The 17,771-nt window shown below is 37.3% G+C and overlaps 1 protein-coding gene across 1 annotated transcript; it reads right to left on the reverse strand.

The window, feature by feature from the left end:
- Nucleotides 1–14,597: 14,597 nt before the first annotated feature.
- On the reverse strand, nucleotides 14,598–14,969 carry LOC127095790 (uncharacterized mitochondrial protein AtMg00240-like). Its single transcript, XM_051034430.1, has one exon. The coding sequence runs from the start codon at nucleotides 14,967–14,969 to the stop codon at nucleotides 14,598–14,600; it is 372 nt and encodes a 123-aa protein (XP_050890387.1).
- Nucleotides 14,970–17,771: the final 2,802 nt, after the last annotated feature.

Raw genomic sequence — 17,771 nt, forward strand, 5'->3', positions numbered from 1 at the left:
CAGACTCGTCATGCTGCCCCAGTACACACCCCATAGACCCCTCGAGGACTGTCAAGTACAGGATTAACGGTCGTCCCTCCACAGGAGGCATCAGAATTGGAGGTTCCTGCAAATATTCTTTTATTTTTTCAAATGTCGCTTGGCAATCATTATTCCATCTGACCGTTTGATCTTTTTTCAACAACTTGAGTATGGGTTCACACGTGGCTGTTAGATGAGATATGAACCGTGAAATGTAGTTCAATCTACCTAAGAAACCATGAACCTCTTTTTCTGTTCTCGGTTTAGGCATTTCTTGTATTGCTTTTACTTTAGCAGGATCAACCTCGATTCCTTTTTCGCTTACAATAAACCCCAGCAACTTACCGGATCGCACTCCGAAAGTGCACTTATTCGGATTCAACCTCAGTTTGAATCGTCTCAACTGGTCAAACAACTTGGCCAAGTCTATCAAATGCCCCTCTTCTGTTTGGGACTTTGCTATCATGTCATCAACATAGCATTCGATTTCATGATGAATCATATCATGAAACAAAGTCACCATAGCCCTCTGATACGTGGCACCGGTGTTCTTGAGACCGAATGGCATCACCTTATAGCAAAAAGTGCCCCACGGTGTGATGAACATTGTTTTCTCCATATCATCTGGCGACATTTTAATTTGATTATAGCCAGAAAAGCCATCCATGAAGGAAAACACCGAGAACTGAGCTATATTATCTACCAACACATCGACGTGAGGTAATGGGAAATCATCTTTCGGGCTAGCTCTGTTCAAATCCCGGTAGTCCGCACACATTCTCACCTTTCCATCCTTCTTCGGCACCGACACAATATTCGCGACCCAAGGCGGATAGTTAGTGACGGCTAGGAAACCAGCATCCAACTGCTTTTGAACCTCCTCTTTGATTTTCATGGCCATCTCGGGTCGAGTTTTGTGCAACTTCTACTTCACCAGGGGACAGTCTTCTCTCAATGGTAACTTGTGCACAATAATATTGGTATCCAACCCTGGCATATCTTGATAAGACCAGGCGAAGATATCAACATATTCTTTCAACAACGCTACCATTCTGCTCTTGACATTTACCTCCAAAGCGGCCCCAACTGACCTCCTCGGTGCCTGGATTAACGATCTCAACTCGCTCCTCGTGCGGTTGAATCACCTTCTCCTCTTGTTTCAACAATCTGGCTAATTCCTCCGGCAGTTCACAATCTTCTTCGCCTTCTTCTTCGGCATGATAGATCGGATTGTCGAAGTCATATAGGGTGTAACAGGATTGTTATCAATGAGATCCGGAGAATGATCGCATCTGCATGAATGTTGATTCATGCATTGCTTTTAGAACCGGAACGAGACAAATCAAAAGGAAGGAAAATGAAAACATGCATTGCCATTTTTTTATTTTTTTAAACTGCAAAAATAAATGAAAAACAGGGAACGCTGCTTTTAATGTGAAAAACATCCATTTATTAATGATGCAGAATGTTGCAAAATGAAACACATGAGGTGGCCCTTACAATGGACCATTACGTTTCGGGCAAAACGTATGGCTTTCATGCAAACAGAATTGAAAAACAGAAATATTACTCTTCACGCAGAGTGACAGTGATGATCTTTTCGGCCATCCAGTTCTGGATCTCCATTCCTGGTACGCACGGTTTTATCCACGAGTCGAGCTTGCAGTCACTGTCAATTTCTTCACCCACTGCACAAACGCGATCTGGATCCAGCATTCCAGCACTGGTGAACGTGAACGGTTGACGACGTCCTTTATTCTGCCCATACGAGCCTTGGCCCGGCTAATAACCAACCCCAAACTTATCCTCCTTCACCGCGACGGTCTGGGTTTGTTGCGTCTGGTAAAGTATCTGTGCGGACGAGCTACGTGCCAAGGAATGACTCGGCGTGCGTGAGCACTGATTCCTAAGTCAATCAAACATGTTAGAAACCAATACCTGCAAAACAGAAGACAGGTTATTATGACTCACGCATGCATGCAATGTCTATCCACATGAGGAACATTATGTCTTTCGATCTTGGCTTCATCGAGACGGATAAAAATTCGACAACAACATTCTGACATCAGGATGTCTCTCAACCAGAATCTCAATCGAGAATGTACCCTCCATATGGATAAACATGGGTTAGATGCAGATGAATGCGAAATGGGAATGATGCAGATGCATGAATGCAAGTCACAGTGCCATCCTCCAAGTCATCTGAACATCAACTGTGCAGAAGTTCCAGTCTCTGAACTGATCCCAACCATCTGAGGGACCGAGTAACCACAAGTCCAACTTGGGATTTCTGAAATAAACGGAACCGGAGGATACATCACCATCATCATAGGTAAATCACTGATCATCTGGACAAGCAACCCCAAATTCAACCCGGGGATCCGAAATAAACGGAACCCGCTGATAAATGCCATGGACAGAGTTCCGGCGTCTCAGAACTAAATGTCCATAAATCCGACTGAACGAAAGTCACCATCACGGCATCACTGACAGAACCCGTATCTGTAGGAATCAACCCCTCCCCTCACAGGTGAATTCTAATGAGGTCATCCTAAGGCGGATAATGGTCTCGACAATCGGACAAGATACTCAACGGGTTTGCCCTTTAGGGTGTACCGTTGCAGCTCTCATAAGATCGTCTAAACCAAAGATCCGGGAAAGAGCGGTCACCGAAGTCAACAGCTCAAATGAGATAACCCTACCAGAGTGGAATACTCCAAACGGAAGGACTCTCTCAAATGAACCTCGTCCGGCTGTGGCATGTCACGTCTCAACATCATGTCATATAACATGTGAAGAAACATGAGACCACGCTAATCCTAGGTGTATACTCGGGCCTGGGTTTTAGCCCCACTCAGAACACCCACCCCAAATCAGAGGAACCAACCTGTCCAGAATCCAACACAATGATGATATGATGCATGCAAACATATATGCAAATAGCACACAATAGACTATAAACAAACAAACGCTAGGAAAGGCCCGCTAGGGCAGATGGTCCAGCAAGAGGTCAACTTCTGTAGTCCCCAGCAGAGTCGCCAGCTGTCACTCCCCAGGATTTCCCGAATCCAGGTACAAACGCGAAGAAGAGTGGCGAGAAACAAAAAGGGTAGAGTCTCCAGCTATGTACTTTTATCCCAATATGAGGGAAAGGTAGTACTGCATAACCTAGAGGGAACGGATAAAACAAAGTCTCGAACCAAAGAAAACTGAGTAAGGGGGCCGGTTACGTGAAGGGAAGGTTATCGCACCCCTTCACGTCTGTGGTACTCCATAGGATCCACGTTTGCTATTTATTTCTAAAGTGTGTATAAAAGTCCTACATGCAATGCGAAAGAGAGAAAATCAAAGTAGGGAAAATAAAGAGTTATTGCTCGCACAAGCCGTACCCTGCTGCATACGTATCTCAAGAAGGGTTGAGAATCAGAGCACCGTAGCTCGACTAACCTATTTCTGTTTGTTTTGTGTTTTTTAGGTGAACGACGCTACTACGCAATCTACCGGATGCTCGACCTTTGGAGACTTACTCACCTGTAGTAGAAGGAGTTAACGTGTCCTTAAGAGAAGATAGAGTTTGTTTGTGTTTTAGGAATGCTCATGCAAGAAAGGAAGTCCTAAACGAAGGAACCGTGCTACCTTAATTGACATGCAAACGAGAGACTATACGAAGTCTAGCAATCCTATGGGGAGACTATAAGCAAATCTCATAAGAGAACAACAAAACTAGAAACAGAATGCCAATCAATGGTCTTACATCCAACTCCACACAACAAACAGGAAACAGAATGCCAACGGCTGGGCTTACATCTAACTCCTCAAACAAATAGGAAACATAAAGCCAATCAATGGCCTTACATCTAACTCCTCAAACAAATAGGAAACAGAAAGCCAATCAATGGCCTTACATCTAACTCCTAAAATAAAGAACAAGCAACAAATGCAAACACATAGAATGCAATCATCACACTCTATATACAAACAAGAGGCTCAGACAAACGGTTGGGCTTTAGTCAAGAGGCGTCATATCAACCTCGACAAATAAGCCAAAAATGTAGGGGTGTCCTGAAGCTCTTAACCACTAACATTGAGAGTTAGGGTGAAGCTGATGAAAGAAGATGAGGATGAGACCTCATGCTCTTAACCCTGGCCTGGGTGAGCTTCAAATCAATGAAAACGTGGGGATACAGAATGAGGGACCCTATTCCACTTGACCAACTCTATACAAGATCTCGGGTGTTTATTCAAAAGCATCAGCACGTAGTGCGAGCATAATGAAAGACTCAACTGAATAACAGGGGATTGATTACAAATCCCTTCTATCTGTCAATTGCCTCTTCACTTAGGAGGACTTAACAAGTAACATGCCTCATTTAGAGGTCTTTAGCACAAATGGAAACAATCACAATCATGGCCTCTTAAGGAGGACTTCAGCCAAATGCCTGCCAAAAAGGCGTCAGGACTTCCAGACTACATGGAGAAAGAGAGTGGTTACCTAAGTGGTATACCAACCACACTCCAAAGCAAAGCTCAAGCAAGAGCTAAATGTCACTGATGTACCTGTACAAAAGCCAAACAGTCAATATCTCAGACAGAAAAAAAAAACAACAGACAATTAACAGTGGAACTTTCCAATATCTACACAATGCAAGTCACAAATGCAAGCACTCAAGTGAGTTCATCACATCAATGGACCTACAACACAACAAGAGTTAGTGATCAAAGCAAATGGCCTCTCATGTAATGAGATCACATCAACCATTAGTGCTAAATACCTGAAACACAAAACACAATTGGTAAGTACAAACCACTAGTGCAAAGACTAGGGTCAAAGGCAAGTCAAATAGTCAAAACAGAAGTCAACATTTCACATGAAGCACATTCAATCAAACAAGAAAGATTCCTCAAAAGGACCAAAGCCAAATCATAAGGCAAAGCCATCAAGCGATCAAGATAAGGCAAAGGCAAGCAATGTGATCAAAATTGGACATCAAGAATAGAAAATTCACATTAAAACAGAAATGTATCCAATGATCATGAATTTTTTTATGTGAATTTAACATGTTATGAACAAGCATCATACCAAAAATTAAATACAGAAGAGGTCAATTGGTGTATGAATGAAAATGCACAAGTACAAGGCACAAAATGTTACACCACATGTCTATGTGTCCAAAACAGTGGTATTAAATGATAAAAATATCAAACAAAAGCAAAAAGATCAAGTCACATGTTATGAATAAGCATGTCAAATTTCAAGGCAATTGGATAAACCATGAACATTTTACAATCAAATGAATGCAACATATCATTTTGGCATCATGTGCAAATAAGCAAGCACAATCAAAAATCCAGAAATACAAAAATCAGGAAATAAATGCTAAAAAAAACTAGACATTAAAATGAACATGTGGAAAAAAAATTGGATTAAATTGGACATGTATGCCATTTTTTATGATTTTAGAAATTGAATGAACAAGATGAAATAATATGGAAAACATGTGGAAAATGAAATGTGAATTAAAATTGGAAGCATGCACCAACCAGGTATTGAACTCAGGTACTCATGGTTAACAAAAGCGCTCAAGTGAAAACAATACACCAGCATGGAATCGAACTCAGGTGTCAGGGATCAAAGAGCGTTATCAAAACGCCGCGTTTCAATAAGAGGAGAAAACAAGTGGAAATTAAAGCGCAAAAGCAAAGGTTCGAACTGGCGTTTGGAAGGTTCATGGCGCGTTCAAAGGAAACCCTAAGCATTGAACCAGACGGCCGAAATAGTGATTCCGATCGTCTTCTCCGGTCATACGCCGGTGGAGGCATCAAATTTTTTTCCAGAATTGAACATGCTATACACCGTTGGAAAGGTCTTGCTACGTAGAACACGAATCTATGATCATCTAAGCCTAGAACTCCATGGATTAAGCAGATCGAACAGAAACATATTGAGCCTCAAAATTTCATTTCCACATATCTCACTCGATTCTTAACCAAATTAAATTCTAAAACTATCAGCATCATCAGCAAAGCAAGCTCTACAAGATCATATACATGAAAAGGCAAATAATGAGGATCGAATTTCAAGCTTACTTGATGTGCAATGTTCAAATCCACGTGTTCAAGGCTCCAGAACTTCCAGATCCACTCTAGTAATCTTGATTTGAAGCTTTATGCACGAAATAGCAATTGAAATCCACCAGATCTAGCTTAATTTGAAGCTTCCATGTTCATCTTCAAGCTTTGAATATGCACGATTCTTGACCAAATTCTTCAATCCAAGCCTTGATTCCTCATCAATGATGCATGATAAACATGTTTATGCAAGAATTTTGATGAATTGTGTGAAGAAATTTGAAAATTAAAGAGAGAGAAAATTGAGAGGGAAATGAAATTTTTGATCTAAATTCTGTTATCCTCCTCTGAAATGTGATTAAGATTTGGCTTATATACTTCCCACTAATCATGCTGAAATTAAGATTAGGCATTGGTTAATTGAGATTAAGAAGAAATAAGGTGAATGGCAAATTACACAAGTGTGCTTAGCATGTGATCATGTGTACGTGAACAGTACCATGCAAGGGTAATCAGCCAATAAACAACATGGGATTGGTATTTTGCTCATGTGATTCACCAAATTCAAATTATCCAATTTCCCTCCAAAATGCACTTGTATGGACACTTGATCATGTGAGCTTCTTTCATGCAATGCAATGGTTGATTTGAAAAGTGTTGGTCACAAGGAGCATGTTGCAAAAAGAGTGGACCAATTTGGAGTTTTGGATCAAAAGTTATGGCACTTTGGAGTTCCAAGTATACTTTGCAATCATTTGTTCATAACTTCTCAACCATTAATCAGATGCTCATGATATAGGACTTTTTGAAAAGAGGAGAGAAAGATCTTCAACTCTCATGTTCACCAAAAATCCATTTGAAGCTTCTTTGATGTTGGAAAATCAAGTTGAATATGGTCCAAAAACTTGCCATTTTTGCAAACTTTGAGTTACATGTCACTTTCCACTTTGGGAAACTTTTGATTTAACTTCAAAATCTTCAAGATAGATGTTTGACATGATGAATAGGCCTTTTATGAACATGATTAGGATGAAGAAATTCCATTCCTCAACTCATAGCCCTCAATGATCTGCACAGTTAACTTGTATGGTCCTCAGATGACCTGAAAATGTACTGATGAATTTGGGCCTGTACCACTTGGTAAAATTGCTTCAAAATGAACCCTGGCTCATATAAGCTCAATAGAATAATCATGTGGCCTTCATCTCAAGGAAATACTTGCTATTTTGCACCGAGGATTCTCTTGATGCCAATTCTGACTGATATGGTGCAATGCAATATGGAATGATAAATGACCTAAAAAATGAAATGAATGCATGAATGGGGAGGGCAAATTTGAGGTGCTACACCCATTGAGTTACATCTTTCAACCTTTTGATGATAAGATGATATCCTAAGCTAAGTTAGAACAATGTTTCTTTAAATCCCTATCTTGTTTCTCATTGAGGGTTCCTAAATGAGTTGTTTCCTTTAACCTTTTGTCGATGGAAATTTCATCGTTCAGAATATTTTTCTGCAACCTTTTGTTGTTGATATCCCCAAGCTAGTCTAGCCCAGTAGTGTTCCAATACTACCCAACAAGTCAGGTTTATTGAACTTTGTCAGTAGCCTTATTTTCCAATATTTTTCTCACTATCATCCTTTTGGTGAAAGTCCCTTGATGAATAATGATCATCACCCTGTTTACGATAACCGTTATCCTTTTGGTAAAGGTAGATCCTTTACATTTGTAATCTTACCGTCATACTTTTGGTATCGACGATCCTTGAAGCTTTGTCCCAACCTTCATCCTTTCGGTGAATGGCGACCGCTACAACTATTACAGCTTACCGTCATCCTTTTGGTGTCGGCGATCCTTGTGGTGATAGGGATCCTCGTCATTTTGGTTCGACCATCATCCTTTTGCTGATAGTGATCTCTGTTATTATGTCTAATCATCATCCTTTTGGTGATGGCGTCCAATTCGATCTAAACATCATCCTTTTGGTGATAGAGATTACAGAGTTTGGTTTAAACTATCATCCTTTCGGTGATTGTGACAATAGGAAAGTTCAATCTTACTGTCATCCTTTTGGTGTCAGCGATATTCAAAGTTATTATAACTTGGTATCATCCTTTTGGTGGTAGTAAGTTTTGAAGTTATGATCTTACCTTCATCCTTTTGGTGATGGTGATTGTTGACTTGTTATCATCCTTTTGGTGGTAACGAGTTTTGTTCTTAATCTTACCTACATCCTTTTGGTGATAGTGATTTTTGACTTATTATCATCCTTTTGGTGGTAACAAGTTGGGTTGTTTAATTTTACCTTCATCCTTTTGGTGTTGGTAGGTGCTTATTATCATCCTTTTGGTGGTAACAAGTTCTATTTTGATAGTACCTTCATCCTTTTGGTGATGGTGATTGTTGACTCATTATCATCCTTTTGGTGATAACGAGTTTTACTTGGATCTTACCCTCATCCTTTTGGTGATGGTGATCCTTTAAGTTATTGTAACTTATTATCATCCTTTTGGTGGTAGTAAATTTTATTGTTTGATCTTACCTTCATCCTTTTGGTGATGGTGATCATTTAGTTTGTCTTGACTTATTGTCATCCTGATGGTGATAGTGATAACAAGTTTTGTTATCGGTCGTACCTTCATCATTTTGGTGATGGTGATTGTTGACTTGTTATCATCCTTTTGGTGATAACAAGGTCTGTTGTTGACCTTTACTTTCATCCTTTTGGTGATGGTGATCATTTAAGTGGTTATGACTTATTATCATCCTTTTGGTGGTAACAAGTTTTGAGGTTTTGTTCTTACCTTCATCCTTTTGGTGATAGTGATCATTGAAATTGTGTCTTATTATCATCCTTTTGATGGTAACAAGTTTTGTTGTTCAATATTACCGTCATCCTTTTGGTGATGGGGATTTTTTAATTTTTATTATCCTTTTGGTGATAACAAGTTTTGAAGTTTTGTTCTTACCCTCATCCTTTTGGTGATGGTGGTCATTAATATTGATGTGATTTATTATCATCCTTTTGGTGGTAACAAGTTGTGAAGCTTGGTAATACCTTCATCCTTTTGGTGATAGGTGACCATTGACCTGTCATCATCCTTTTGGTGATAACAAGTCTTGTTGTTTGATTTTACCGTCATCCTTTTGATGATGAAGATCTCGGTCCTTATGATTCCATCATCTTCCTTTTATTGATGATGATCTCTATTATTACGTCTAATCCTCATCCTTTTGGTGATGGCGTCTAGTTCGACCTAATTATCATCCTTTTGGTGATTGCAACGTTTGGAAAGTTCAACCTTACTGTCATCCTTTTGGTGTCAGTTATCTTTACAATTATGATCTTATCTTCATCCTTTTGGTGATGGAGATCATGGAGTTAGTTTTGACTTATTATCATCCTTTGGATGGTAACAAGTTTTGTTGTTTAATCTTACCTTCACCCTTTTGTTGATGGTGATTGTTGACTTATTATCATCCTTTTGGTGATAAAAAGTTTTTTTGTTGATCGTACCTTCATCCTTTTGGTGACGGTGGTCATTGAAGTTATCGACTTATTATCATCCTTTTGGTGGTAACGAGTTTTGTTTGTTTAATCTCACCTTCATCCTTTTGGTGATGGTGATTGTTGACTCATTATCATCCTTTTGGTGATAATGGGTTTTGTTTTTATCTTACCTCCATCCTTTTGGTGACGACGATCTTTGAAGTTGATGAGTTAACTATCATCCTTTTGGAGGTAGTCTTACTATTATACTCTCGGTAGTGGAAAGCTTTATCAGAATAACAATCATCCTTTTGGTGATGGACCTCATCCTTTTGGTGATGGAAATCTTTGGATTGTATTACTATCATCCTTTTGATGATGGCAATTAACTCTACTGTCATCCTTTTGGCGCCAGAAAGCCTGTTCAATTTCAGTCTCATCATTGTCCTTATACTAACAATGACCTGTGAAAGATTTGAATGTCGACTCGAGGGTTGGCATTGATCGGATATCCTACCCCAATACCTTGGTGCTGTTAGAACTCGTTGCATTTTCTTTATGCATTTCTCCATTGCATTTCAAAGGACAAAATTTGGGTCTTTTTGTATTTTATTACCTTCCACCACGAATGTATGAAGACCATTGTCATTCTTACCTTCTAGTTCAAGATAACTAAATAGGGGCAGCTGTCATGCCCCAATTTTGTCCAGGCATTTTTAAATTTTCATAAATTTGATTTCATTCTTCACCATATGCACAACATGACATGCATTTCATCATGAATAATACCTAAAATATCAGTCGGAATAAATTATTGAAAATATAGACGAATTGGTTAAATCATTTCTCAAGTACCTGCAAAATCAACGGGTAAAAAGTTTCGAAATCAAGCTTGCAGACGTCAGTATTATTAATCTACGGTTCGCGTAGTTTAACCTAGTGTGCTCGTTTTTTTTCGGCGACTTTTTGGTTGCATTTCATTCCTTCTGAGCCTTTTAACCGATCAAAATTTATTTCAGAATTAAAAGGAACGCTGTATTTTTTCAATAAGTATATTTCGCGCTGATCATTTTAGTGCGTTCGATTTAATTTTTTAAACAAATTTTTGCCCGACTTTTATTCTTTTTCAATCATTTTACTTTTATTATTTCACCAAAATGTTCAAAAGAAATAAATAGAATTTTTCGCATTCTCGTTTTATTTTTATGGCGTGTATTTAGAAAGATGCAAATGTTATTTGATTTGATGATTTAAATTGTTTTAAATCAATTGAATCATCTAGAAGGGGCGTTATAGGCATTTTAAATTGTTTGTGCTTCTTTGATTTAATTTGGATCATTCATTCTAATTAATTAATGGCTATTATTTTTATCCATTCCCATTTCATATCCAATTTTAATCAAAATCCTATTCTCCACAAAAAATCAATCAATTAATCCAATATCCACACTTGTCCTTTTTCCAATTAAAAAAAAAACCAATGAACCAAATATCCATTAAACCAAATCCATCTTAACCCATATCCATTAACCATTTCTTTAAGCCCATTTGATCCATTCAATAATCCAAATCCATTTACCAACCCAAATCCATGACTAAATTAATTCCAATTAACCATTACTCATTCAAATTCGAGTATCCAAATATCCACATCCATTATCTACATGCAAATAAAACAAAAAAGATGAATCAAAATATTACACAACACATGAAATGTGAACAAAAAATGCGGCATCCAAGCAAGAGGCACTCCACCATAAACTTGCATAACGGCCAAATGCAAAAAAAAAACGAGGGCATTGCAAAAACCAACTGAGTCAAAACTGCATGCGGCTGACTGAAGAATCCCAAACAGAATTCCAAAATGTGTAAAAAACTCACCCAATAAATATGCAAATCAAGCAGTGAATAAGGGGGAGGATTTTTAGAATTCTGCGTCCTTTCTTTTCTCTCCGAAATTCTTTCCTTTCCAGAATTTTTTCCCTTTCTCTTCTTCCCGCATCACGATCATCACCACCTGCACAATTTGCCTTCGAAGCTCCTACCCTCATCACCTTGCTTCCATTCCAGAAAGCATTCCGCTCAACACACCACTGTTATCCAACCGAAAGCAACTACGCACCATTTCCTCAAACCTCTTGCAATCCGGAGTGAGCAACGCGAACTTTAAACCACGACGTGAATCGCAACAAGTCAGGGACAAGGAGTTTCAGAATCAAGTCGTGGAGACCAGAGCGTCGAGTTCATCATCGCCTTTACCGGTAGGACTTCTATTTCTCTATGCATCAATCGTGGTCTGTTGTGGTGTGAGTTTCAGATCTCGTTTCGTTTTCGTCCGTGTGCTTGGATCCGTGTGGTGAGTGAATTGCAGTTGCTCGGTTTGGTTGGCATTTTTTTCCCTTCGTGTGGGTGGGGGAGAGTAGAAGCGAAAAGCATCGCGGAGGCTCTAGTCTCCGTCGCTGGTGACAAGACTCGGTGCGGCCGGATTCACCGTCGCGACGAGATCTTCATCTTAGTGAAGATGTTGAATGCATGTGTGAGGATTAGGATACCCTGCTTGTTTATTTTTCACTTTAGGGCTATCACGAGCCCAAGTGAGTTTGCTACCTCACATACCCACTCCATTTTCCATACACCCCCTGTATTGGGCTTATGGAGTGGCAGTAGGCCCATCTTGTGATCCTTTTTTGGTCCATTTGTTCGGCTCGTGATTAGAAATGTATTAGATATAATCTTAGGATTAACTAGTATCACTTTAAAGATTTAGGACATTATCTTGACTAATGTTAGGATTATATTAGAATAATTTCATATGTTAGTTTTAGAATTAATGGTGATATTTGTTTAGAATTTAAATTTTGATAATTGGTGATAATTGTTTAGAATTATTAATTGTTTAGAGTTATTATTTTGTTAATATTTTAGAATTGATAGTTGGATTCAATTCTCTTAAATTTTTTACTTTGATTTCATTTCCAACAATTAACTCCTACTTCTTTATATTTCCGCATCTAATACTAACTTTAAATTCTGTTTCAAAACCATTTCAACCAAATTAAAAAAAGAAACATCGCATAATTCTCGATTCAATCGAGCCCGTTTCCATACTCTTGTAAGTCAATTGCTTTTAGCATCGCCATCAACCTCACATAGCTTACTCTTAGGCTTTCTTACAATGAGGCCTATTCGATTTTAATTAATCGAGTAGATGAATAATTCACTAAAATAAAACCTAATTTATTTACAAATACAAATTTAAAACCTCGATCCAACATCGAGTATTTTTTATTCAAACTCAATTAAATTACTTAATCCCAATCAAATACCATTTCATTTAGAAATAAAAAAGGGATGGTTTTGAGTTTTCAACTCCTCTCCTCGATTATTTGAATACGAGTTCTCTTACTCGGTTAGTCAAATAATTGTCATTGCTAAAGTTACCTAAACACAATTAAATCAATTTATTTTCATAACAATGGAATAAAAAAGGGAGATGGTTTTGAGTTTTCAACTCTTCTCCTAGATTGTTTGAATACGAGTTTTCTTACTCGGTCAGTTAGACACTCGTCATTTCTTTACAAACTTCTAAACCCCAATTAAATCAAAACACTTTCATAATAAGCTAAATAAAAAGGGAGATGACTTTGAGTTTTCAACTTCTCTCCTCAATTGTTTGAATACGAGTTCTCTTACCCGGTCAGTCGAACAATTGTCATTTTTCTGCAAATTAATAAATTAATCAAATCATTTCATAATAAACTATACGAAAAGGGAGATGGTCTTGAGTCTTCAATTCCTCTTCTCAAATGCTTGGATATGAGTTGTCTTACTCAGCCATTCGAGCACTTGTCATTTATTCTAAAATACATCAACCATACATAAACTTATTTTCATAATCACTTAGATGAAAAAGAAAGTGGTCTAGAGTCTTCTATTCCCTTTCCCGACTATTAGGATACGAGTTGTCTTACTCGACTATCCGAGTATTCGTCATCCATTCAAAACACTTTAATCATCATTAAAATCCTTTTATATTAAGGATGGAAAAGGAAGTGGTCTAGAGTCTTTTATTCCCTCTCTCGACTATTAGGATACGAGTTATCTTACTCGACTATCTGAGTAATCGTCATCCAACCAAAATGTCTTAACACATCAAATTTATCCTTTCTCGCCCTCGTGCGATCATAACCAATCAAACATAATACCCCACATATTAACTCAACTTGTCACCCCGTGTGACCAAAACCCTTTTTCCAAAGGACACTGTCAATCCTTTCTAATGCGCGCCACAAACTAGTGCTTAAGCCTCCACCGAGAGTAGACAAGCCAACGTTTAGCCTTTAGAATGCCGACCTACACAGTCGTTCATTAAAAAACACCAACCAATCGTAGTTGCCCGAACTACAAATGCTCTGATTTCCTTATTGCACCATAAGGATATTAATAAAAACTAAATATTTATTCATCAGATATAAACATTTTATAAAACAAACATTATATAAACATAAACATTTTATAGCAACAAAAATAAACATTTATTCATCAATCATAAATTTAAATGAAGAAGAGTGCATGTACGTTCTTAATTTTTGTGAGAAAAATTCAGATGAACTTATTGAGGATCTTGATTCAATTAGATGTCACTTTCGCTTGGAATACCAAGATCCCTTCTGATTTTGTAAAACACATCTTTTGCCAATGGCTTAGTGAAGATATCTGCTGGTTTATTTTGGGTATCAATAAAGGATATTTCAATGTCACCTTTTAGAACATGATCCCTTAGGAAGTGATCGTGAATATCAATATGCTTGGTTCTTGAGTGCATTATCGGATTCTTTGAAATATTGATTGCACTTGTGTTGTCGCATTTGAGAGAGATGCTTCCTAGGTTTACACCATACTCGAGAAGTTGTTGCTTTATCCAAAGAATTTGAGCACAACAGCTACCAGTGGCGATATATTCTGCTTCAGCAGTGCTGAGAGCCACGCTTGCTTGCTTTTTACATGACCAAGAAACTAAGCATTTCCAAATATGTGACATGTTCCACTCGTGCTTTTTCTGTCTGTTTTGCATCCTTCATAATCTGCATCAGAGAAACCAAAAAGACTACATATACTACCTTTGGGGTACCATAAGCCAACATTGGATGTTCCTTTGAGATACTTCATTATTCTCTTTACAACAGTGAGATGATATTCCTTTGGACATGCTTGAAATCGAGCATATAAACATATACTAAACATAATATCAGGTCGACTAGCCGTTAGATATAACAAGGAACTGATCATACCTCGATACTTAGTAATATCAATTGGAGTTCCGGATTCGTCCTGATCAAGATATGTCCTTGATCCCATTGGAGTGGCTATATCTTTGCAAGCATCCATGTCAAATCTTTTTAGAATTTCTTTTCAATATTTAGATTGATTGATGAATATCCCTTCCTTTATTTATTTGATGTGCAACCCAAGGAAGTAGTTCAACTTACCCATCATGGATATTTCAAATTCTCCTTGCATGATTGTTGAGAATTCTTCACATAAGGATTAATTTGTGGATCCAAATATGACATCATCTACATAAATTTGCACTAAGATAGTATGATGGTTAATTCTTTTGATAAACAAAGTAGTATCCATTTTACCTTTTTCGAAACCATGTTCGCAAAGTAGCATGTCGTGCTTACCGCATCCGCGCAAAAATACTTTGGAAGATTTGAGTCTCTAAGCATTGTTCTTGCAAGTTCCACAAGTGCCCTATTCTTTCTCTCCATCACTCCATTTTGTTGAGGAGTCCTTGGTGCCGAGAAATTATTAAATATTCCATGTTCTACGCAAAACTCTTCGAATGAGGCATTTTGGAATTCTCCACCATGGCCGCTTCTTATGGAGGCAATAGTTAGAGATTTCTCATTTTGAATTTGCTTTGCATATTTCTTGAACGCCTTGAATGCATCACTTTTCTGCACTAAGAAGAAATTCCAAGTGTATCTAGAGAAATCATCAACAATAACTAAAACATACACATTACCTCTGAAGCTTCTTGTTCTTGATGCACCAAATAAGTCCATATGCAACAATTGTAGTGGCCTTGTAGTGGACACCACATTCTTTGATGTGAAAGTTTATTTAGTTTATTTTCCCTTTTGACATGCATCACATAATCTATCTTTGAAAATTTTTATCTTAGGCATTCAAATAACAAGATCATGCTTTATAAGCTTATTCAAATGTTCCATATGAATATGAGCGAATCTTTTATGCCACAGCCATGACTTATTATTATTTGCTATAAGAGATTTCACTTTCAAAGACACATCATCAAGGGAAATCATAAATATATTATTAATTCTCGTACCTTTGAGTTTTACCTCATTATAGACTTCATCAACAATCAAGCATTCATCCTTGGTGAACTTGATTTTGAAGCTCTTGTCACAAAGTTGGCTTATACATAGAAGATTGTGATTTAGTCCTTCAACATAAAGGATGTCTTAAATGGATGTGAAAAGGTGGTGCTCCAACTTTGTGTATACCAAGAATTCTCCCTTTACTGTTATCACCATATGTGATATAACCCTTGGCCTTTAATGCTAGATTTGAAAATTTGTTAATGTCTCCCGTCATATGCTTGGAACAACCACTGTCAAGATACCAAAGATTTGGTGTGGTTTTCAAGCATACTTATAAAACAAATTTCAGTTTTGTTAGGTACCCAAATTGCTTTGGGTCCTTCATAATTAATGTCTTTTTTTACCCATACATAATGCCCACTTGCTATGCTAAAATTTCTAACATAGCATGCATTTGGTGTATGGCCAATTATTCCACAATAAAAACAAGTAGGTTCAAAGTTGCTTCTATATCTAGGAACATAAGATTTCTTTTTAGAGAATATTTTACTTTTAGGATAGTGATGAACAACTTTACGCTCATTCACTTTCTCTTTCATGGTTGGTCATTAGGTTTAACAAAGATAGTTTTACTGGAACTTGGTTTGGAAAACTTTTAATAACCAAGTCCACTTTTATCATTTGAATATATTTATTGATAAAGGACATCTTCCAACTCAATTTGTCCTTTCTCATACCTTTCAAGAATCCTTTTTAATTAGACAATTTGGAAAGAAAGTAATTCACAATTTTTACATACAAAATTATGTTTTTCACTAATCATCTTTTGTTTTTCATCATCGACATCTTTTTCAATTGTCACAACTTTTTCTTCTAGTGATGAAATCATTATATTTTTAGATGATATTGTTTTATACCGAATTTTGCATTCCTTAAGAAGTTCATTTATAGTACCTTGTGCATCACTATCGAAAAGAGAAAAATTGCTACTAACCTCATCTTCTTCACCGTTGGAATGGTGTGAAGCCATTAATGCTAAATTTGCATATTCATTGCTTTCCGATATGGATGAAGAAGTTTTCTCATTATCTTACCATGCAACATATGTCTTTTTATTCTTGAATTCCTTCTTGTCTTTAAAGCCACATTTCTTTGAGAGTTTCGGGCAATCTGGCTTTATATGACCTTGCTTTCCATATTCATAACATGTGACATCTTGCGTAGATATGGAAGAATCCCTTTTCCTGACATGGTTATTTCTCTTTGCATAAAAGGGTTTGTCATTTTTACCAAAAAACTTACCAAGCCTTTTAACGAGCATGAAATTTTCATCTTCCTCCGGTGCGCCCTCATCTTTATCTTCCTTTGAATCTACCTTTAAAGCAATTCCTTTGGATTTATTTTCTTTATTTTCATTCTTTTCAAGTCTACCAAGTTCAAGTTCGTGTTCTTGGAGTTTTTCGAATAATGATGCGGATGTCATTGTAGAAAGACATTTCTTCTCCGACATAGCCGTAACTTTCGGTTGCCATTCTCTAGTCAAGGATCTTAGCACTTTAAGGTTGAGATCATCATTTGTGAAGGTCTTTCCAAGAGAAATTAAATGATTCGTCAAGTGAACAAATCTTTTCTACAATGCAAAAATGGATTCTCTGGGTTGCATTCTGAACATTTCATATTCTTGACTTAATGTGTTTAATCTGGATCCTTTAACTTCAGTGGTTCCTTCGTGAGTCTCCACCAAAGTGTCCCATATTTATTTTGTTGATTTACATTGAGATATGCGGAAGAACTCGTCCATACTTAATGCACTTTGAAGAATATTGATGACTTTCTT

The sequence above is a fragment of the Lathyrus oleraceus genome, chromosome 6, assembly GCF_024323335.1.
Source record: "Lathyrus oleraceus cultivar Zhongwan6 chromosome 6, CAAS_Psat_ZW6_1.0, whole genome shotgun sequence".
NCBI lineage: Eukaryota > Viridiplantae > Streptophyta > Magnoliopsida > Fabales > Fabaceae > Lathyrus > Lathyrus oleraceus.